The following is a 21,983-nucleotide window of genomic DNA, read 5'->3' on the forward strand; positions in this document are numbered from 1 at the left end:
ACCATAAACTGGGAGGGTCATCTGGCATCCCAGGTATTTCCCTTTCTCATGCTGATTGGTGGCTGCTAGGGGGTTGCTATGGATCTCCACCTAGCCTGACTGAGTCAGGGACACCTGGAGCAGCAGATCTCTCCTGTTATTTGTAGATAAACAACTTAGCAGGGTGGGAATGTGCTTAGGAGTGCTCTGTGGATTTTTCCAAGGACAAAGGCCATGTCCCTTCCTTGGACAGGCTTTGCTCTGAGATAGAGGCTGGTTTTTCAGTGAACAATTCTTTGGTCTAGATCAATGTTCTCTGTTCCTAATCAATAAGTAAGACTTCTCTAAGACTGGGAGACTGTGTCCTATGATAGTTGGTTTTTTTTTTTTTTTTTTTTTGTACTAGGGATTGAACTCAGGGGGCACTGGAACACTGAGTTGCACCCCTAGCCCCATTTTGTATTTTATTTAGAGATAGGATTCACTGAGTTGCTTAATGCCTTGCTTTTGCGAGGCTGGCTTTGAACTTGCGATCCTGTATAATAGTTTGGAATCTGGACTTAAGCCTGGATTGAAGTTTGACCTCCTAGATATCTGATCTTGGACAAGTCTTATTTTAAAGCAGGGCTAGCAATATCTATTTCTTAAAGGTATTATGAAGGTTAAAAATGCTGATGCACATAAGTGCTGAGTGCAACACCTGGTTTTTAATTATCATCCCATAAACATCACTTATTATTATTGCCATTATTCCAAGAGCTGGCCACAGAGTGAATTACTGCTAATTGATTGCTAAACTCCTAGGACAGCAGCAGTTTGTGTATAGTGTGGTTTGAGCAACACTGGGAAGCCCTCTCTGGTTGCCTTGATGTTCTGAAATTCTACCATATCATATGCCTTCAGTTAAGTAGTACTTTTCTGGAATCCTCTTTTTTAAACGAATATAGGCACTAGGCATTTTCCTTATGATGGCATCTTGGGAACAAGGGACACACAAGAGATGGGATTTGTGATCTCCAGGAGAAAGGGTATAGACAGATCAGGACCTCAGAAAAGATGGCGAAAAAAATAAGGAAGAGCAGAAATGTTGCACAATCTTCTATCTTGCGTAGAATCCTAGTTTCCCTAAGGTGTGAGGGCAGCTTTCATCTTTGCAGGGATGAATTCACACAGTCACGCCTCTTTGGCCCCTAGGGCATCCACCTTTGAAATCTACAAGACAGCCAGCCCTGCCTCAGGGCGCCATCTGCTGTTTCCTTGTCTCCTCTCGCGCAACCCAGACAGGGAGGTACTTTGCCTTTCTGGGAGTTCATCCACCAGCAACTCTGAACCTCTTCTTCCCTCCTTCATGACACCAAAACTCCCTTGGTTTTGGACCCAGGTGAGATATGAGGGTTTGTTTCCCAGTGACCTTCTGGTTTGACACCCGAGCTGATTCTCTAGCAGATGGTGGAGCCTGAGGCTCAGGCTCATATTCCGTGATTAAAAGTATTTCTTGCCTCTTGTTGCTGCTTTTACAGTCTGGAGCAGCACGAATAAGGCCATCATGTCCTTGACCAGTGTTGAGGCAGGATGCAGGGGAGAGGAGTGACTCACTGTGCATCTTTCCTATACGCTACCAGCTTGAGGTCTGAGGATGCGTTGGACCCTATTTTGGTCCAGAATTTTTCATCATCCAGAGCTATTTTCCCGATTACGCAGAAGTGGCTGAGAAATTGGGGACAGGCCTCTATCTCCATGGAAACTGTTACACTGCCCTATGAGAGCAAATTGGAAGGGGTGGGGAGCAAGCCTGGGAGGTTAGAGATCCCCGGAATCCCGCGTGTTAGGGTATTTAACCTGGACTTGGGAAGATCCGTCAGAAGGGAATTTAGAGGAGACTTAACGGAAGAAATTGATGCCCAGAAAAAGCAGAAAACCACTTGGGTTACAGTGTACTCCCTGAGAAGAGGCAGGATAAGCTGAACCCAGAATTCTGCAACCTCGTCTTTACCCCAAAGCCTCAGACCCTCTTAACTCCATTTCGTTTGAGTTTTCCGGTACACAAATCCTAGCGTCCCTTTGGAGCGCTTCCACAGCGATTCTACAAGACTTCCCCTTTAAAGAGCTCTACCCCTTTAAGACTCACGGCTGCTCCGGTCACGCTGTCGCAGTCCTAAGGCCCCGCCCCTCAGGCAGCTTCCGCAGGGCCTCGGCCGCAGAGCGGCGGTCACTGCCCCTTTAAGCCTGAGCCCCGCCCCTTCCCTTTCCCCTCCCCCTATCCCGCACCAGGTGCCCCCACGGGTCGTGCGGCGAGGCGCGCGACGGTGAGCGCTGGGCCCCGAGGGGCGTGCGGACGCGTCCCGGGGCTCCCCTCGCCCCTGCGGTGGCCTCTGAGATCCCAGGGGGCGGGGCTGGAGTGGCGAGCCGGGGGCAGTGATGGGGTGGTCGGGAGCGCGGGAGGGGTGGGCCGGGGTCGGGCCGAGCGGGGGAGGGGCTCAGGTGATTTGGGGGGAAAGGAACGGCCTCCCGCAGTACTCACCCGACTAAAGGGGTGCGGGGGACCGGGTTTAGGGCCAGGCGGCGTTTCCATTCCCTGCCCAGCCAGTGTCTCAGTCAAGTCTGGTTGATGAGGCCGTCCCCCGTATTCCTCCGGTGTCCAGGCCCCTTTGTGGGGGGCGGCTGTTGGCCTGTCCTGCCCCTGAGATCGCTGTGATGAAAGCTGCTGGAGAAGCCTAGGCTGAAGGTGGTGGCTTTTGAGGGGGGCGCCAGTAGGGTACTGGCTCCCTTCGGACTCCTGGCAGAGGTGGGGGTCTCAGCAAAAGGCACAGGGGTGGAGGGTGGCCAGTAGTGGGCCACCTGGCCCATGTGGGATCGATGTCTGCCCACCTCCTCTAGATAACTTGTTGTGTTGTGGTTTGGAGAAGGGTCTGGCCTGGGGACCTCAGTTCCAATACTACTCTGTCCATCAGAGAGCTGGCGGTCACCATGGCAATGCGGGAGCTGGTGGAGGCCGAATGCGGGGGTGCCAACCCGCTCATGAAGCTGGCCGGCCACTTCACCCAGGACAAGGCCCTTCGGCAGGAGGGATTGAGGCCTGGCCCCTGGCCTCCTGGAACCCCAGCCTCTGAGACGGTGAGTGTTCCAGTGGTGGAAATTCTCCAGTAGGGCTGGGATGGAGGGTCTAACTGTATACTTTAGAATAGCCTCTTTCTCTGTTGTGTTGCAAGTGATACTAGTTACCACTTAATAGCACTGTACTAAGCACTGTGCATCTTTAGATGAAAGCAACCATTTTATAGATGAAGAAACTGAGGCTCCGTAAAGGCTTTGACTTGCCCTTAGGTCATATATGGGAGAGCTGGAATTTGGCTTTCTTATGTTTGCTTGTGTGCCTGTGGCCTTCATCACTGTACCCTATTGCCTTTTTCTTTTCTTAGGTCTCCAAGCCTTTAGGAGTAGCCTCTGAAGATGAGGTAAATTTACCAGTTCTTTTTCTGCCCCATTGTTCTCTTGCCCATTGTTGTTTTTCACCCTTAAACTTTGTTAATCCATATTTCAATCTTTGGGCTCTCCTGACCAAATTTGCTTGGTAGTGGTTTTTTTTTTTGTATTCTTTGTTTTCAAATCTGTGGAATGAAAATTTCTTCCTTTGTGTCTCCAGTTTCTGTTTATCTTTCTTTGTATCTGACATCAGTATCTACATCCAATGGACCCTGTCTCTTCTGGGGCCTCCTGATCCCAAGGTTTCATTTCACCATCTCTCTTGTGACAGTTGGTGGCTGAATTCCTGCAGGACCAGAATGCACCACTTGTTTCCCGAGCCCCCCAGACCTTCAAGATGGATGACCTCCTGGCAGAGATGCAGGAGATAGAACAGTCAAATTTCCGCCAGGCTCCCCAGAGAGGTGGGTTCCAGTGAAAGGTACAGGGGTGGACAGGCTGATGAGAGGGGAGATCACTATTTTCCGTGCAGGCAGGGCCAAGGGTATTCCATATGTAGTGAATTGAGATTCAGATGAAAAAGGAACAGTGTTTTCTTGTGCATTCAGGGTTCCTTAAGCATTGTGCTGACAAATATATTAATTTCCCTATTTCTTAGTCTTCTCTGTTTCTTTTAAGCTCCTGGTGTGGCAGACTTGGCCTTATCTGAGAACTGGGCTCAGGAGTTTCTTGCAGCAGGAGATGCTGTGGATGTAACTCAGGATTATAATGAGACTGACTGGTCCCAAGAATTTATTGCTGAAGTTACAGGTGAGGCTTATCATGGGAAAAAAAAATCTATAATAGTACTTATGGGGCAATTAAAATTCTATACTATTTTCCTAATTCCTCTTAGGATATACAGTGATTTTGACCGCTTAAGACTTTTCTGGCTTTTTGACTAATTTTTAGAAGACATTGAACCTGATTTCCCTTAGAATAGAGATCTGATTTTGAATTGGATAAGCAATTTTGTATATAGAGAGAATGAGGTTTTAGGCCTACCTCTTTATTATCTAGAACCTTATTACTGTAATTTAGTGGAGAGGAGTCGGAGATTGGAAGGATGGCCCAGGAGAAGAGAAATACTCACCACAGTACCTGGGATTCTGGTGTTAAGTCATCATGTACAGAACTGGGGTTTTGTAAGTATGATTGTGGAGTTCAGTGACCCAAAGAACAATAGGCCTTCTTTATCTGTGGGTTCCTCATCTTGGCTTCAGCCAACTGCTGATTGGAAATATCTTGGAAAAAAAATTATATCTGGTTGCTGGGCGCAGCTAAGCATGCAATAATCCCAGTGGCTCAGGATGCTGAGGCTGGAGGATCACGAGTTCAGAGCCAGCTTCAGCAACTCGGTGAGACCTGTCTCACTAAAATAAAATATAAAAAAAAAAAAAAAAGGTCTGGGGATGTGGCTCGCTGGTTATGTGACCAGTTTAATACCTGCTACCAAAAAAAAAAGTATAGACTACAGACTTTTTTCCCTTATCATTGTTCCCTCCACAGTATAATAGTATAACAATGATTTACATAGCATTTATGTTATATTAGGCATTATAATAATCTAGAGATGATTTAAAGTATATGGGATGTGAATAGGTTTTATGCAAATTCTATGCCATTTTATTTTGAGAGAGGAGCACTTGCAGATTTTGTGGGACAGAGGGGGCCTAGAGCTATCCCTTATGGACACTGATAAGTGGACTGTATGTGGTCTTGAAGGACAAAGACCATTCCCTGATGTAAAAATTTTTAATAATAGCTAATATTTACTTTCAGTGTTCTAGGCTTTGTTTTTTAAGTGTTTGGAATGCATTATCTAACCCCATGAGAACCCCAAGTTCTAGTTACTGTTTTTAATCATATTTTATAGATAACAAAACTGAGGTTTAGAGGTAAAGTAACTTGCTGAAGGACATACAACTTTGTAAGTGGGTTGAATTTGACTCAGGGTTTGACAGATTCCAGTTCTTATGGGTTCAACTGTTAAACTCTCCTGTCAGGCCTACAGTTCATGTATTTATTTTTTTGGTACTAGGGATTGAACCCAGGGGTGCTTTACCACTGAGTTACATGCCCAGCCCCCTCCTTTTTTTTTTTTTTAATTAGTGTTTAGATAAGGTTTTGCTAAATTATTGAGGCCTTGTAAAGCTACTGAGGCTGGTTTCAAACTTGAGATCCTCTTGCCTCAGCCTCCTGAGTTGCTGGGATTACATGCCTGTGCCACTGTGCCTGGTCCCAGGCCTGCAATTTACTTTCTTTATTCTTGCTTGGCTACTGGCTTCAGGGTCTCACTCCAATTTCCTCTCTGAAAGCATCTATTGCTCATTGTATCCCTTAGGATTGGTTCATCTCCCAGTCTGATTAGGGACAGGGAGAAGGACTGTCTTTTCAGCTTTCTTCTTCCTGATTGTTTATATATAGAGAAGCACTGCCCTTTTTTTGCTTTAAGAAATCAAGAATAGCCAGACATGGTGGCACATGCCCTTAATCCCAGCGGCTCAGGAGGCTGAGACAGGAGGATCATGAGTTCAAAGCTAGCCTCAGGAATGGTGAGGCCCTGAGCAACTCGGTGAGACCTTGTCTCTAAATAAAATACAAAATAGGGCTGGCGATGTGGCTCAGTGATTGAGTGCTCCCAAGTTCAATCCCTGGTACCCCCCCCCCCCAAAAAAAAAAAAAAAGAACCCCAAAATGTAACAATAAAGCTCACCTTTTTAGATGAGGAAACTGAGATTCAGGAAGGGTAAATACTTTGTCTAAAACCATTCAGTAACAGATAATATTCAAACTCATGTCTGTTTGACTTTAGGCTCCATACTTTTGATAACTGTTCCGCTAAAAATGAGACTGTTCCTTGTGGAATTGTTAAAATCTGAGCTTTGACAAAGACCTTCTGTCAGAAACTTTTAGGTTTTTAGACACACCTTAGACTTAGCATGCTGTCTTTTTAAAAACATTTTTTAATTGTAGATGGACACAATACTTTTATTTATTTATGTTTATATGGTGCTAAGGATTGAACCCAGTGCTTCACACATATTAGATGAGCACTCTACCACTGAGCCACAACCCCAGCCCCAGCATACTGTCTTTTAACACACAGAAACTTTTATTATATGTGTGGGCATTGGTGATTTTCAGTGACTCAGGAAAAATAATCATTACTATGAGAAGCGTTGAGATTGATTAAATTTTTTGCTGCAATTACCTGAATTGCTTGCAATCATTGAAATCTTTCTTAACTCATAAATGAAAAACAACCTTTGAAAAACATGTTGGACCTGTCTCACCTGTTAAACCCTCTTTGGAGTTCTCTTCTATTTTGTATGTTTTTTTGGAACTCTGCCTGCTTCACAGAGGCATGGACATGGGAACCTGGGAGGGGAAGTTGAGCTTTCTGAAGTCTGCCTTCATAAAAGTGGCTTAGTGTAGTAGTATTTTGCTTTCCATGAAGTAGGCCTTTGGTAGTGAATAAATGAGTAAAGATCTGGGAGAAGAAGCTGAAGGAAAATAATTTTCTAATAATTAATTTTCTTTCTTTATTTTTAATATATATGTTTTTTATTTGTAGATGGACACAATACCTTTATTTTATTTATTTTCATGTTGTGCTGACGATTGAACCCAGTGCCTCATGCATGCTAGGCAAGCACTTTATTACTGAGCTACAACCCCGACTCTTAATAATTTATTTTTTTTATCTTTTATTGCATTTGTGACTGATATTAAAGCAGTGGTAGAGGTTAACTGTTGCTTTATGGGTAAGTAGATTTTGAAACAAGCAAAGGATATACTATTAAATTCTTATTATTTAAAAATCCTCATTATTGAGATTCTAAAATTGGATTTATTAAGCTCAATTTCTTTCTTTTTTTTAAAAATATTTTTTTAGTGGTAGATGGACATAATACCTTTATTTAATTTATTTTTTTAATGTGATGCCTGGGATTGAACCCAGTGCCTCATACATGTTAAGCAATCACTCTACCACTGAGCTGCAATCCTGGACCCAATTTCTTTTTTATTTTATTTTTAAATATGGAAATAATTATAGTTTCACTGGAATTTGCAAAACAAAAACAAAAACAAAAAAAAGTACATGAAAGTTCTGTGTATCCTTTACCTAGTTTCCCCCAGTGGTAATATTTTGCACAATCCTTAGTTATGCACAACATCAAAACCAGGGAATTGCCCTTGGTGTAATCCACAGGGTTTATTAGACTTGACCAGTTTCTGTCTATAACTCACATTTTAACTTAAGGTAAAAATCAAGATGCAGAAGTAGTTAATCACCATGTGAACCTCAGTTTAAATTCCTGATGGAATTCCACCTCTCCTAAATTTTCTGGCTACATAATTCTGTCTCACTGAGATCTTGAGATAAAACACATTTCAGGGTTCTTGAATTTAAGACAACCCCAATTGGCATGGTATATGAAGTTCATAGAATAATTGTGAGATATAAATCTGCACTTACAGGAAAATGCCATGGGCATAAGAGGGAACATGAGAGGAAGAGGAAGGACTAGTTATTTTTCAACCAAATTTTAGGACTAAGGAATAGCAATAGATGATTGGCAACAAACCTTCTCTGGTTGGAGGAGGAAGAGGCTGTAGAAAAAAAAGGAATAGGCTCTTACCCTCTTACTGTTACTCTCTCTCCCCGCTCTCCTCTCTCTCCCCCCCTCCCCCTTCTCCTCTCTCTCCCCCTCCTCCCTCCCTCCCTCCCTCCCTCTCTCTCCTCCCTTCACTTCTGCGACTGGCCGCTAAGATCCTGCTAATAAAATCTTGGACAGGTTAAAAAAAAAAAAAGAAAAAGAAAGAAAAAAAGGAATAACAGTCTCACTGCAATGTTTTCTAATTTTTATGTGGGTTTGCCATGAATAGATAATAATGATAGTAGCTGAAACATTTGTTACTATGTTCTTTGGTCTAAACAGAAACCTCTATGAAGTATTTATTATTATCCCTATTTTATAGATAAGGAAATAGAAACTTAGAGAATTTAGTAACTTTTTCTCAGATATACAGTGAATAAGTGGTGGGTGGAATTGGATTGAATGTGGATAAGCTGACTAGAACCTGCATTTTTTCGATAGTGCTATTATCAAACAAAGAAGCTGTATTTGCTAAGGGTAGGAAGTTCTGAGTTTTTGATTTTCAAGTTTGGAATAGATGTGCCTAGACAGAATGAATACATAGTGAAAAATTGTATGAGGTAAACATTATGAATTGGATATTTAGGTCATTCATGGCTTCTAACTCTACTAATGTATGTAACCTAGGACAGTCTCTTTCCCTCCTTCAGCTTTAGTTGCTTCAATTTCAGACATATTCAAATGGATGTGATTTTCTGTAAGAATTTCTTAACCAAGATTGTGAAGGTCAAGCATTATTCTTTTTATTATTTTATTTGACTCTTTTTTTGGAGCAGGTCATATATATGTGGCAAATATATATGACCAAATATCAAATTATAGCAATTTGAGGATGACTTTTCTCACCTTTGCGATTTTTAAAAAAATCTGCCTCATGTCTGTTGTGAAGTTCAGGTGCTTTACATTTTTTCAGTTGCTTCTGGTCATTGAGAAGGGCATTTCACAAAAAAGTTCCTGTGAATATGAGGAGCACTTGTAGCCAGAATATGCTTTCGTAGAAACATTTGTGAGTAAGAGGGAACATGAGAGGAAGAGGAAGGAATAGTTATTTTTCAACCAAATTTTAGGACTAAGGAACTGGGATGTGTTATAAAGTCTGTTGGGTATGAAGCATTTCCTTTTCGGTCTCCATACTTGAGCTCTGTATTTGGGGCAAAGGAAAGAAAAATGTTGCTTGTAGGAACTAAAAAAGAGAAGGATTGTTGAGAGTCCTTGAAATTAAGAGACAGAGTCTATGGCCAAAAGTCAGTTACTTACTGTATTTTTATTGTATTAGTTATATACTACTTATTTATGATTATGAATATGTATTCTGGGACTTGTTTTTTTTTTTTTTTGACATTACTTTCTCAGATTTTGAGATCTTTGAAATTATTCAGGCAAAGTCTCAGTTAAAATGAAATGGAAGGGTTTGTTTTACCTTACTACTGCAAGGACAAATCTGCCTTGTCAGTGTTAAAAGCAGTGACTGTCAAATATTTATATTAGAGACAGACCAGATGATCTTTTCTGTGTCTGATTTTTTAAAGATGCGGACGCAGAGCTGAAGGGAAGAAAGAGCATTCAGGAAACCTAATCTGTTCCACTGCTTTTTTTTTTTTTCTTGTCCTTGGATGGTAGGACAAAGTCCTGGAGGTTGAGAAACAGTTCAGCACTCTGATTCAGTTTGTTGCCTTGGTAATGTTTGTTTTGATGTTGCAGCAGTGCCCTTTGTCACTTAAGCTTCTAAGATAATTTCTAGAATTAGACTGAAAAACATGGTCTTTTAAAATGAATTGGAAGTGACAAAAGTTAGTGTTTACCTCTGGGGGTTTGGGGCATGAGGGAAACTCAGGGAGCTGTAAACTTGCTTTGGGTCATGAGTGGAATGTATTCATATGTGTAAATTAATTGAGCTGTATGCTTATTGGCACCTATTCTGTACCTTGATGATTATATGTTAACCTTTCAATTAAAAAGTAAAAAGTTGGGCTGGGGATATAGTCAGTTGGTAGAGGGCTTACCTTGCATGCACAAGGCCCTGGGTTCAATCTCCAGCAACACACACACACACACACACACACACACACACACACACACAAAGTGAAAAGTCACCATCCCATGGGAAGAGCAGATCCATGTGTCTTTCATTCTAGCCTATTTTTCTGCTGTTCACATTCCCTTAGTAGGTATGTTATGGTGAAATGAGCTGCCTTTTGTGGGGGTGGTATGACTCTGGTAGAGAGAGAGGTTTGGGGCTCTTCTCTTCTCCTTTAGCTCCTTACTGGTCCTCATGACTCCTGTGAGGAAGATGGAAGCTCTGGTGCTTGCTATTTCTTATTGAGGTCTTATGGACTTCAAGAGTTTGTTTCTTAATCCTTTCCTGAGCCTCCTTATTTGGTTTCCTGTACCTTTTGGACTGGTTATTGAAGAAAATGTTGAAGATTTGGTAGTATTTTCTTTTGACTAGAAGTCTCTGAGGGAGTCAGCAGGGTTTTGTCTATGTTGGCCTGGTTAAGAGAATCAGCTGAGTGTATGCATTATTTCCCTTTCCCTGATCCCACCCTGAATCCTGGGTTATTTCCCCAACTCTGTGCTTCTTGCAGACCCCTTGTCTGTGTCCCCTGCCCGCTGGGCCGAGGAATATCTGGAGCAGTCTGAGGAGAAGTTGTGGCTGGGAGAGCCTGAGGGAACGGCCACCACTGATCGCTGGTGAGTTGCTTTCTGGGTTGTTGTGAACGGAATACAACATTGAACAGTTTTCCCGCCTCCCCCAACCTCCTCCATCTGCATTCTCAAACCAACTTACAGGCAGGCCCCTTTTTTTCTACTTTATTCATTAATGTTTCCACTTGTATTACTGGCCTTGCAAATTGTTATTTCAATTATAGGCAAGAATTCTACCTATCCTACCAGAAGTTCATAACTTTACCTTATGTACTTTGTTCCATTTTTAATTTTGAGCTTGCTACTTTCTCTCTATTCCTTCTCTTTGCATAGTTGAGGTTGGGGAAGGGAAAGGTAAAAAGATGTAGCTAGTGCTGAACTGCTCCTGCCCAAATGTCCTTCTTTAATGTAAATTGGAGATGGTAGCTCCTCAACTAGAGAGTGCAATAATGTCACCCTCTGTTTTTCTCCTGTAGGTACTGTACTTACCACGGGCTGGGATTGGGGAATAGCATGGGGAAGGTGGTGGTTGATTGGATGGTAAAATGGGATTTCCTTATCTATTTCAGGTATGATGAATATCATCCTGAGGAGGATCTGCAGCACACAGCTAGTGACTTTGTGGCCAAGGTGGATGACCCCAAATTGGCTAATTCTGAGGTGAGCCACATCCCATTGCTGCTGAGCTTAGCAGAGCTGGTCTTGGAAGGCAAGAGTCTTATTTCTTTTACCCAACTTAACTTTAAGGAAAAGTAGATGAGATCCTAGTTGTCCATTCCTTCCTCTCTGGAGAATGGAGACTTAGGATCCTGCTTATTCCTTCCAACATCTTTCCCTCATTTCCTTGCCCACCAACCTTCTGTCTTATCTGGTGTGTTCTTAAATCTTTAGAGGCAGGGATCCCTTTCTTTCTGCTCTTTGCCTTTTCCAGGGCCTTTAGCATATCTTGTCTATAGCTAGAAATGGTCAGGGGGAGGGGCAAGCACAGGTTTTTCTGGGCATGGTTGAGTGCACACCTGGAAGTCCTCTCCCAAGGTGCCTATATGTGTCTCTGTGCCCCAGTTCCTGAAATTCGTGCGGCAGATTGGCGAGGGGCAGGTGTCCCTGGAGTCCGTTGCAGGGTCGGGCCGAGCTCAGGCAGAACAGTGGGCAGCAGAGTTTATTCAGCAGCAGGTAGGACATTGTCACTTCTCAGTCCCACTTGAGAGTCAGCTGGTGCCCCAGGCCTTGGTTCAGTATTCATTGATCCCAGATGGGGAAGGGATTTTATTGCCAGCTTGTCTTGGTAGCTCTCAGGTCCTGAGTGGGTGGGAGTGAGATTCTGAGAATGCTCTTCTCAGCATGTCCAGGCTGGTGGTGTTTAGTGGGTTTATAGTCTGTTTTAGTGGTTAGAAAGTTGGTGATAGTATTGACCATCTTTCTTTATCACAGGGTACCTCAGAGGCCTGGGTTGACCAGTTCACAAGACCAGTAAACACATCTGCACTTGACATGGAATTTGAACGAGCCAAGTCAGCTATAGAGGTAAGAGCAGATGGTGCAGGATTGGGCACTCTGAGAGCACCTATTCCTTTGGAGAATGGGTTATTAACATCAAAGGTGATGAATGCTGTATTTCATAATGTATCTGGATTGTCTGTGTGAGAATTGTGTAGCAGTGGTGTGGCTCCTTTTCAAAACTGAGACTTCTGGACACCACTGCAGACCACTGCATTGGAATCTGGGGATAGGATCTGGGAATCTGCATTTAAAAAACCTCATCCGAAGATTCCTTAACACGTTGAAATTTAAGACCTGTGGCCTTAGGGAGTGCATTCTCTGTGAAACTGAGGGTGGGGCAGGGTGGTTATGAAGAATCTCCTTTCTCTACTTGCCTTCCCTTCCTTACAGTCTGATGTCGATTTCTGGGACAAGTTGCAGGCAGAGTTGGAGGAGATGGCAAAACGGGATGCTGAGGCTCACCCCTGGCTCTCTGACTATGATGATCTTACATCTGCTTCATATGATAAGGTAGGGGGACTCCTAGTTTTCCAGGTTCCAGAAATTCCTTCTTTAGTGATTTTCCCTTTACCCTGAATTTGAAGACTGTTCACATTAGATGAATTTTCTTGAAACCACTTTCCATGAAAAGCAGTGTGAATCATATCTTTGTCCCTATGTTCCTTCAGCAATTGAATGTATACTTTATTATTGCAATATAGAGGTTAATGAGGCTACTTGTGTCAAATAACGACAGTACAGTGATGTAATACTTATGAAGGTGGTTTGTACATGAACACAGATGAAGTTACTCTGGTTTGGATATTGAACTGGGAAGATTTGATAAAAGATGGTTAACTTCTTTGGTAGGAAGCAGTAGTTGATAGATTGTCCCTCTGCCTCTACACCTTAATAAATCTCTTTTTTTAATGCACAAGTTCAACTTAAGTTCTAATCTCTTTACATAGTTAACCAATCAGTTGCCCCAATTTAGGGTTTCAAAGAATTATATTAAATAACTTAAATAATAGAAAAATTTCCCAGTAGTCAGTGGTGAAAGATTATTGAATTTTGCATAGAGCGTGCATGTGCTGTTGACCTAGAAGCATGTTCCTTGAGCATTCTCACTGTAAAAACAATCTGTGTTGGGGAGTGTGACTAATAATTAAACTCTTATGTTGAAGCATAGGGTGGAAAGGAAAGAATTGCTTGGTTTTGAAAAAAGGCAAAAAGGAACTGAGTGATTCCTTTTCTTAGCTCATATATGATTGGGGAAGGATTCTGGGGCTAGAACCAGAGCCTGAGATGCAAAGCAGAGTGGTAGAGGCAGATGTTGACTTAAGGGAACTGTACAAAGACAGGGAGAATGAAATTTAGAGTAACTTAAAAAAGGTAAGAGGATTTAAGAGCCGGTGAATAATTTAGTACTAGGAAAGATATGATTTTGCTTATTTTTACAACATGATCTTGGCTTTTCTGAAAAGTATTCTGGGGGAATATTATAAAGGAGATTTTACTTCTTTTACCATAATATGAGTTCCTCCAATAGAATTCTGATAAGGGAGAATAGAAAGATATACCTGTAGATAATACTTTTATTAATTTTAAGAGGCAAGTTACACATTGTAGATAAAATTCTTGAACCCTTTTAATATTATTGATATGTTGAAATATTGCAAAATTAGGATTAGAAACATTTGCATTGATGTTCCACACAAAAAAAGTTATGCTTTTTTTTTTTTTTTTAAACTAGTGAACAATTCAGATTCTATTTGGCTTTAATCTAGTGGATATTGAATTATATGTCAATAATACTTTTTTAAAAAAGTGGATCTTTTGATTGTCAAATAAATTTCTAGGTCTCTTTGAGTGTACTTTTTTTTTTTTTTTTTTTTTTTGACAACCCTTAAATTTTCAGAGGCAACTTAACAAGTACTTGCTCAAGTATGGATTAAATAGACTGCTGCCATGTGAAAGAAGTTTCTGTGATGGGAGGTACTCTACTTTGTATTTCTGTAGAATGATCTTAGGAGATTTTGGAAGAGACCAGATAGTGAATGAGACATAGCATAACGATTAGCTTGGGTTAGACTTTTAGGATATAACAATGATGCTAGACTTATTCTGCATTCTGCAGATTGTTATGGTTTCCTTTAGAGTATTCTTTTTCCATCTATGCAGACATTCTAATTTTGAAAAATTCTTCTTTGAATAGCAATTGATGAGCCTTCAGGGAGGATAGATAGCAAAGACAAGGGGAAACTTAGAGAATACTGTGGTTGAAAGATTCTGGCATTGATTTGTCTTATTGTCTACTGAAGATACATGAATAGTATTCAGATCACTCCTGGCTGTCACAAACAAGCCATTGTATCTCAAGGAAATATCTAGAACAATGAGGATATTATTATTTATAAATAGTATATTAAGCTTTTGTTACAGCTTTGGTGAATATACTCATTTGATGCTCTTAGTAGCTTTGAGAGGTAGAAATTACATTCATTAGGAAATTACAACATAGATGACCATAATCTCTTTCCCCAAGAGTGGCTTAAAGGATAGATTGATGATGGATGTGGTTAAGGTTTGAATATAAAGGATTTATTTTATTGAATTTTGGTAGTCTAGGGTGGAGGTTGACAAACTATGGAATAAATCCACATGCCACCTGTTATTATTATGGTTCACTGAGAATGGTTTCAACATTTTTAAATGGTTGAAAAAAATTAAAAAGAAGAGTAATATTTGGTGATACATAAAAAATAAAGTTTAAAATTCATTGTCCATAAATAAAGTTTTATTAGAACATAGCTGGGCTCTTTACTAATCCCTGAACTTGGGTCCTATTCTGCCTTTTGAGTTTTTAATATTGTACAAAAATTTCCAAAAATCTATTTCCCAAAAACTATTTCAACATTACTGTACTTTACCTCAGATCCATCTCCTACAGTGTAATCTCACTTCATGAACCACCTGTTGTAAATATTCAGTTTTCCTTTGTGACAAATGACTTGTCACTGAAGACTTAGAATAGTTTCGAACTTTGCTGAAATACTTCACCAAAATCACAAAAAATAATGAAACGGCCTCATGTCTTTATTATGTACAATTTCATCCTAATTTGTCCTTAACTATATTATGTTTTAATCTATGTTTAAAAAGGCTCTGTCTGGTATTTTGCTTCTTGTTTTCATTCTGTATGCTGTTTTGTAATGGTAAGTATTTACTTCCTAAATAGGAGCATTTTATTTGCTTGTCCCAAGTCATACGTCTTGCTAGTGACTTTTTATCTAATCTTAAAACTACCCCACTTACATAAATTGCTAGTTGACAAGCTGGGTGCAGTGGCACAGGCTTTTAATCCCAGCTCCTGAGGTGGCTGAGCAGGAAGATTGCAAATTTGAGGCCTCCTTGGATAATTTAGTGAGACCCTGTCTCAGAAAAAAAAGGGTCTGAGGATGTAGTTCAGTGGTAGGGTGTCCCTGGGTTCAATCCCTAGTAACACACAAACACACACACAGAAAGAAATGCCTTCTGTCCAGTGGTAAGAAGTCAAAGATATGGAAATGCACATCTATGAAGACTTCCTAAAATGAGCTCATGCCCAGCATGGATCAGAGTTGGTAGACTTTCCTACCTTTTTAGTTATTATAAATAGGAGAAGGCAGCATGAATCTTTTTTTTTTTTTTAATATTTTTTAGTTGTTAATGGACCTTTATTTACATGTGGTGCTGAGAATCGAACCCAGTGCCTCACACACATGCTAGGCAAGAGCTCTACACTGAGCCACAACCCCAGCCCAGCAGCATGAATCTTATACTGAGTGATTTTACTTAGTTATAGATGATCTTTATAATACAGAGAATTTGCCATCAGTTAATACAGATAACTTAACTTCTCTACCTCTGTCTTGTTTGTTCCCTTCCTGTCCCTGCTGCTCTGATTGTGGTGGTTCCCTTTCGGACAACTTCTCAATTACATTCCTCCTTGTAGGGATACCAATTTGAGGAGGAGAATCCCCTGCGTGATCACCCTCAGCCTTTTGAAGAAGGACTACGGCGGCTTCGGGAGGGGGACCTGCCAAATGCTGTGTTGCTTTTTGAGGCTGCTGTGCAGCAGGATCCTAAGCATATGGAAGTGAGTGACTCATTGTTCTGACTGTTCCCTCCAGTTTTGAGGGAGACCCCAAAGAGGGTGGTGCAGATGGATCAGGTCTGGGTTGGGGTCTAGGTTTGGGTGATGAGAGATGGTGAGTGGGGGAGGTCTGAGGAAGGGAGGATGGAAAGACTACAAAGATGATGGGATCTGTCAACTTCTTTCTAGGCTTGGCAGTATCTGGGTACTACTCAGGCAGAGAATGAGCAAGAACTTTTAGCCATCAGTGCGTTGCGGAGGTGAGTATGCTAAAGGATGAGGACCAGGTTTTCTAGGGCTCTGCAGTAGTTTTTAGATTGGTGAGAACCCAGAACCAGATCTTTGACTTCTTTCTGGCCATTAACACTCATGTTGTCTCATGACGAAACTCTGAGGTTTGGAATGAGTGGGAGAGAACTGGTTCTACTCTTTTGTCAGTTTTTGGTTTTATCTGTGGGAACCTAGTTGGTTCCTTGGCAGCTAAAACTTTCCCCTTCTTGGGTCTGAAACTTTGTTATTAACTCACATATCAAAGGATTCTTTTCTGTATTAATTTGAGAGGGTGGGAAAGGTTGAGGCCAGCATGATTGTATTACAAAGCTTGGCTTTGACCCCTGGGAGCTCATGGTGCCAGCGTCACTGTAGATGATGTGTCTGCTTATCCCTGCCCAAACAGGTGTCTGGAGCTAAAGCCAGATAACCGGACAGCACTGATGGCGCTGGCTGTGAGCTTCACCAATGAGTCCTTGCAGCGACAGGCCTGTGAAACTCTGCGAGACTGGCTGCGCTACACACCGGCCTATGCCCATCTGGTGGCACCTGGTGAAGAAGGGACTGGTGGGGCAGGACTGGGCCCCAGCAAGCGTGTCTTGGGATCTCTGTTGTCTGAGTGAGTGTGAGGGGTTCCTGGGATGAGGCATGGTAGAGTCCCTGTGGGTGTGTGACCTTGATTTTGGAAGTTAGGATAGATTGAGATCTATTGAGTGGGATGGGAAACTTGGAAGGAGGTCTGCATTCTACTATGCAGTACAGGGATGGAACAGAAAAACAGGTTTCTAAATTTGAATTTGGCAGTAGGAGGGATAACTGATATGTTGATCAATCTTGGGGATATGATTGACTTCTTGAGGAATTATTTGAGAAGTAGGAATATAGATGTATCTGTTTACCTACTTTTGGGTGTTTTTCCCCTCCTTACCTAGCTCCCTGTTTCTTGAAGTAAAAGAGCTCTTCCTGGCAGCTGTACGTCTGGACCCTACCTCCATCGACCCTGATGTGCAGTGTGGCTTAGGAGTCCTCTTCAACCTGAGTGGGGAGTATGACAAGGCCGTGGACTGTTTCACAGCTGCCCTCAGTGTTCGTCCCAATGTGAGTTTTAGAAAGGAATGGAAATGGGACTTAACTTTGTACCTTGTTGAAGAATCACTGTGCACAGGATATATAAATACATATATGTATATGTGTATATATATATATATATATATATATATATATATTTATATGTACATTTTACTTTATTATATATATTTTAGTTGTACAGATACAATATTTATTTTTATAAATAATATATTCATAAATAAATATTTATTTATTTTTATGTAGTGCTGAGGATTGAACCTAGTTCCTCACATGTGCTAGGCAAGTACACTATCACTGAGCTACAACTCTAGACCTGCACAGGATATTTCATTCCAGTGTTTTCCTTGCAAGGGCTAGGAAAAGAAGGGCAGGAAGACAGGGTCTTCTGGACCCTGGGGAGTTTGCATGGGGTGAGAGGGTTACATTGTGACCACTGAGAAGATAGAGTAGGTTAGTAAAACCCATTAGCTGAACAGAGTAGTGAAGCAGGGGGAGGAATGGGCAGAATTTGATCTAAGCCTAGCTCATGTTCCCAGCCCTTCTCCATCCCTATCCCAGGACTACTTGCTGTGGAATAAACTGGGAGCCACCCTGGCCAATGGAAACCAGAGTGAAGAAGCAGTGGCTGCATACCGCAGGGCCCTGGAGCTACAGCCTGGCTACATCCGGTCTCGTTACAACCTGGGCATAAGCTGCATTAACCTTGGGGCTCACCGGTGAGTCTGCCTGTTGCATCATGAGCAGGTGCACTGTTCTCCTAGCTCCTTGTTCTCTGACCCTGTCACTTGACTAAATAACCCCAATTATCTTTCTCTCTGTCACCTCCTCTGTTTTCTTCCATTGTTGTTCTGCTCACCAGCTGCTATTTCTCCGTTTCCCTACAGGGAGGCTGTGGAACACTTTCTGGAGGCCTTGAACATGCAGAGGAAGAGCCGGGGTCCTCGGGGTGAGGGGGGCGCCATGTCAGAAAACATCTGGAGCACCCTGCGTTTGGCTCTGTCTATGTTAGGCCAGAGTGACGCCTACGGGGCAGCTGATGCCCGGGATCTATCTGCCCTCCTAACTATGTTTGGCCTGCCCCAGTGACAGTGGGATGGGCTGCCCTGTGAGTGTCTGCTTGGAGGGGTCTCTGCTCTGGATGTGACTCCCTCTCCCACAGTGGGCCTACCAAGGGGGTGGGCTGATGACCACAAGCGGTATGGCCTCTCAGGAGCTGCTTCAGTGTAGGAGTGGACAGTCTTGTTCTCTAGGTCCTACATAATTGTAGGGAAAGGAGCTGTTGTTGGAGTCCCTTGGTAATTCAAGGGCTTTATGTCCAGCTACAGATCTCTCTCTGTTCATCACACCCTTTCTTGGTGCTGCTTTTTGGGTAGGACCCAAGGATGTAGGGTAACTGTTGTCATCAACTGCCATTTCTGATAGGGTCTACCACATTTGTAATGTCTGTTCTTTTACCCTCTTTTACTTGGAATTGGTAATAGTCCCGCTTGCTTCCTTAGGCAGTTGTGTGTAGGAGGCTCTTCTGCTCTGCATCTCTAATGGTGGCTCTGTCTGGGATGGGCTGTGTTGGAAGCCAGCCTGTTAGATTAAAATGTCTATTTAGCGCTGCAGGGCTGAGTTTTGGTAGGGTGCTGATGGTTTTGTCATTCTTGGACCTCCCTGGCTGTGAGCTTGGATTCCTTGTGAGTGCGATGCTGATGCAGTAATGCTAGTACTCTATGGAACAGGAACAGCTAGGGTCAGAAAGTCTTTGGGTGTGGAGTAGAAGGAAAGCTTATGTGTGTGGGGCCCTGGAGGGGACTATGTAGGAACAGATTAGGGGCTCTGTCCTGGGGCCTTTGGTGGAAGGATAGAGGGGTGTGGTGAATGCAGCAGTTCCTCTTCTTAGAAAGATTTGTGAGTAGGAGTTGAGCTAACTCTTGTAGAAAGTTGATTTGGAAATTGCAGTCTTGCCAAATTCCTAGTAAAGAGGGGGTTCAGTGTTACCATAAGCCTTTGCTATACTTCTTGAAATGTTTCTAGGGGCGAGTGTTATAAAATCCCTTTCCCCCATATCACCTCTACAAGGTGAAGATTGAGGGGAGCTGAGGGAGCAGCTTGGATGCTTCTCATCTGTTCCCCTGCTTGGAGAGACGCACTAACCTCCAGAAACGACTGCTAAGCCTCTTGCCTTGTTTTTAGTAGCTAATGATCAGAGAGATTTTTTTTTAAACTACCATGGTCCCAAGGTTCCATCCTGAAATTTATTTTTCTTTGTATGAATATGTATAAATGATTTTAAAAACTGTAAAATATTTGTATGAAAAATAAATAAAACTAATGTGAGTATGAGTTCTGCTGTTGGATATGAAGCTGTAGTGGCAGGATTTGGGTTGGTGTTTGGAGGATTGGTATGCAATAATTTTTCTCTCTTTATCTTTCAAATTCTTATTGGTATACTGATTACCTATCCACCTCTCCAGTGTTATTGATCACCTAGTATCTGCTTGGGAGTGTGGAGAAGATGACTTTAGCCCAGACCACTGTGTGTATGGGGTGTACGGGTTAGCAGGAGAGATGGATATTTAACAGTCATGGATTTCTACAGTTGTGTTACTATTACAAAGGAAAATATGGTGTTGTATGATCGTTCAGTTGTTTTGGTGAATTATGTGAAAGGATTTTAATCTTTTTTTTTTTTTCAGTGCTTAGGTCTAAAGGTTTTCATCTGGTTCTACCTGGACTTACCAGGAACTATATCAAGAGCCATATCTGGATGGGCATCTTATCTTTTCTTTTGTTTTGGGGTACTGGAATTGAACTCGGGGGCATTCAACCACTGAGCTACATCCCCAGCCCAGTTTTGTATTTTATTTAGAGATAGGGTCTTACTGAATTGCCTTGCGCCTTGTTTTTTGCTGAGACTGGCTTTGAACTCACAATCCTGCCTCAGCCTCCTGAGCTGCTGGGATTACGGGCATGTGCCACTGTGCCTGGCTCTTTTTTTTTTTAAATAATTTTTTTTTCTTATATTTTATTTTTTAGTTGTAGTTGGACACAGTACCTTTATTTTATTTTTATGTGGTGCTGAGGATTGAACCCAGGGCCTCGAATATGCTAGGTTAACGCTCTGCCGCTGAGCCACAACCCCAGTCCTTTGTTTCCACATTTTTTATTGGTGCATTAAGTTATATCTATCGATGGAATTTGTTATTACATATTCATACATGCACATAGTATAACAATATAATTTGGTCCATGTCACTCCCCATGGACATCCATCTTTTTTTTTTTTTTGAATACCGAGGATTGAACTCAGATGCACTCAACCACTGAGCCACATCCTCAGCCCTATTTTGTATCTTATTTAGAGATAGGGTCTAACTAAGTTGCTTAGTGCCTTGCTTTTGCTGGGGCTGGCTTTGAATTAAAAAACCTCTTGCCTCAGCCTCCCCAGCTGCGGGATTATAGGTGTGTGCCACCGTGCCCAGCATGGGCATCCATTTTGAGGAAGAATTTAAAATACAAACAGATGTCCATAACCGTGTCAGAATAGAAAAAAAAAAATGTCTAAAGGAAAACTGGTTCTATAAATTATCCAGTCAGTGAAATATTTAGCTAGTTATATTTATGAAACAATTTTTTTATGACAACAAATGCTAAACGTATATTGGGAGAAAAAGCATTAGCAAATTGCTTACTGATTATCTCAAGAAAAAAATTCATTGGAAATAGGACCCCAATATGCTAAAAGTATGAAGAGTTTGAGTGATTTTTCTCCTGCTTCATCATACTTCTTGATAGTTTCCACATTTTCTGAATTTATAGAAAAGAAAATTACACTATGGGGGGAGAGGAACAGGAGGAAGCAGTGACATCTGTTGCCACCTGGATGATCACAGGGCAGCTGTGTCAGGCCTCAAAGGGTGGTAATGTAGCTACAGGCCTGGGAGTGGGCTGTACAGGCCAAGGCAGTAGTTTCCACACTATAGAGATAGAAGAGGGAAGAAGTTGGACTGAGTAAGTGGCTTAAGAATTGAGCTAACCCTACCTGGGTGCACACCTATAATCCCAGTGGCTGGGGAGGCTGAAGCAGGATTGCAAGTTCAAAGCCAGCCTCAGCAACTTAGCGAAGCCCTAAGCAACTTAGACCCTGCCTCAAAATAGAAAATAAAAAATTTTGTAGGGGTGTGGCTCAGTGGTTAAGCACCCCTGGGTTCAATCCTTGATGCCAAAACAATAAAAATAAAAGAGCTAACACCTGATTTAAGCCAAGTTTC

At 42.0% G+C, this 21,983-nt stretch overlaps 1 protein-coding gene across 10 annotated transcripts; it reads left to right on the forward strand.

The window, feature by feature from the left end:
• Positions 1-1,249: 1,249 nt before the first annotated feature.
• Positions 1,250-20,055, forward strand: PEX5 (peroxisomal biogenesis factor 5). Of its 10 annotated transcripts, none has more exons than XM_081311010.1 (16): positions 1,250-1,360; positions 2,931-3,093; positions 3,399-3,434; positions 3,734-3,866; positions 4,081-4,212; positions 10,691-10,796; positions 11,321-11,411; positions 11,814-11,924; positions 12,183-12,275; positions 12,642-12,761; positions 16,225-16,368; positions 16,555-16,625; positions 17,042-17,254; positions 17,568-17,733; positions 18,283-18,440; positions 18,609-20,055. In XM_081311010.1, exons 2-16 carry the CDS (start codon positions 2,947-2,949, stop codon positions 18,808-18,810), a joined length of 1,923 nt encoding a protein of 640 aa, XP_081167136.1. In that variant the 5' UTR covers positions 1,250-1,360; positions 2,931-2,946; the 3' UTR covers positions 18,811-20,055. The 10 variants fall into 10 exon arrangements, with proteins under 10 accessions (XP_081167136.1, XP_081167134.1, XP_081167133.1 ...); XM_081311008.1 differs by lacking the exon at positions 1,250-1,360 and adding an exon at positions 2,132-2,285; XM_081311007.1 differs by lacking the exon at positions 1,250-1,360 and adding an exon at positions 2,159-2,285 and having other exon boundaries at positions 2,886-3,093.
• The last annotated feature ends 1,928 nt before the right edge of the window (positions 20,056-21,983 follow it).

This window comes from Spermophilus citellus (assembly GCF_964194105.1).
Source record: "Spermophilus citellus genome assembly, chromosome: 10".
NCBI classification, from domain to species: domain Eukaryota; kingdom Metazoa; phylum Chordata; class Mammalia; order Rodentia; family Sciuridae; genus Spermophilus; species Spermophilus citellus.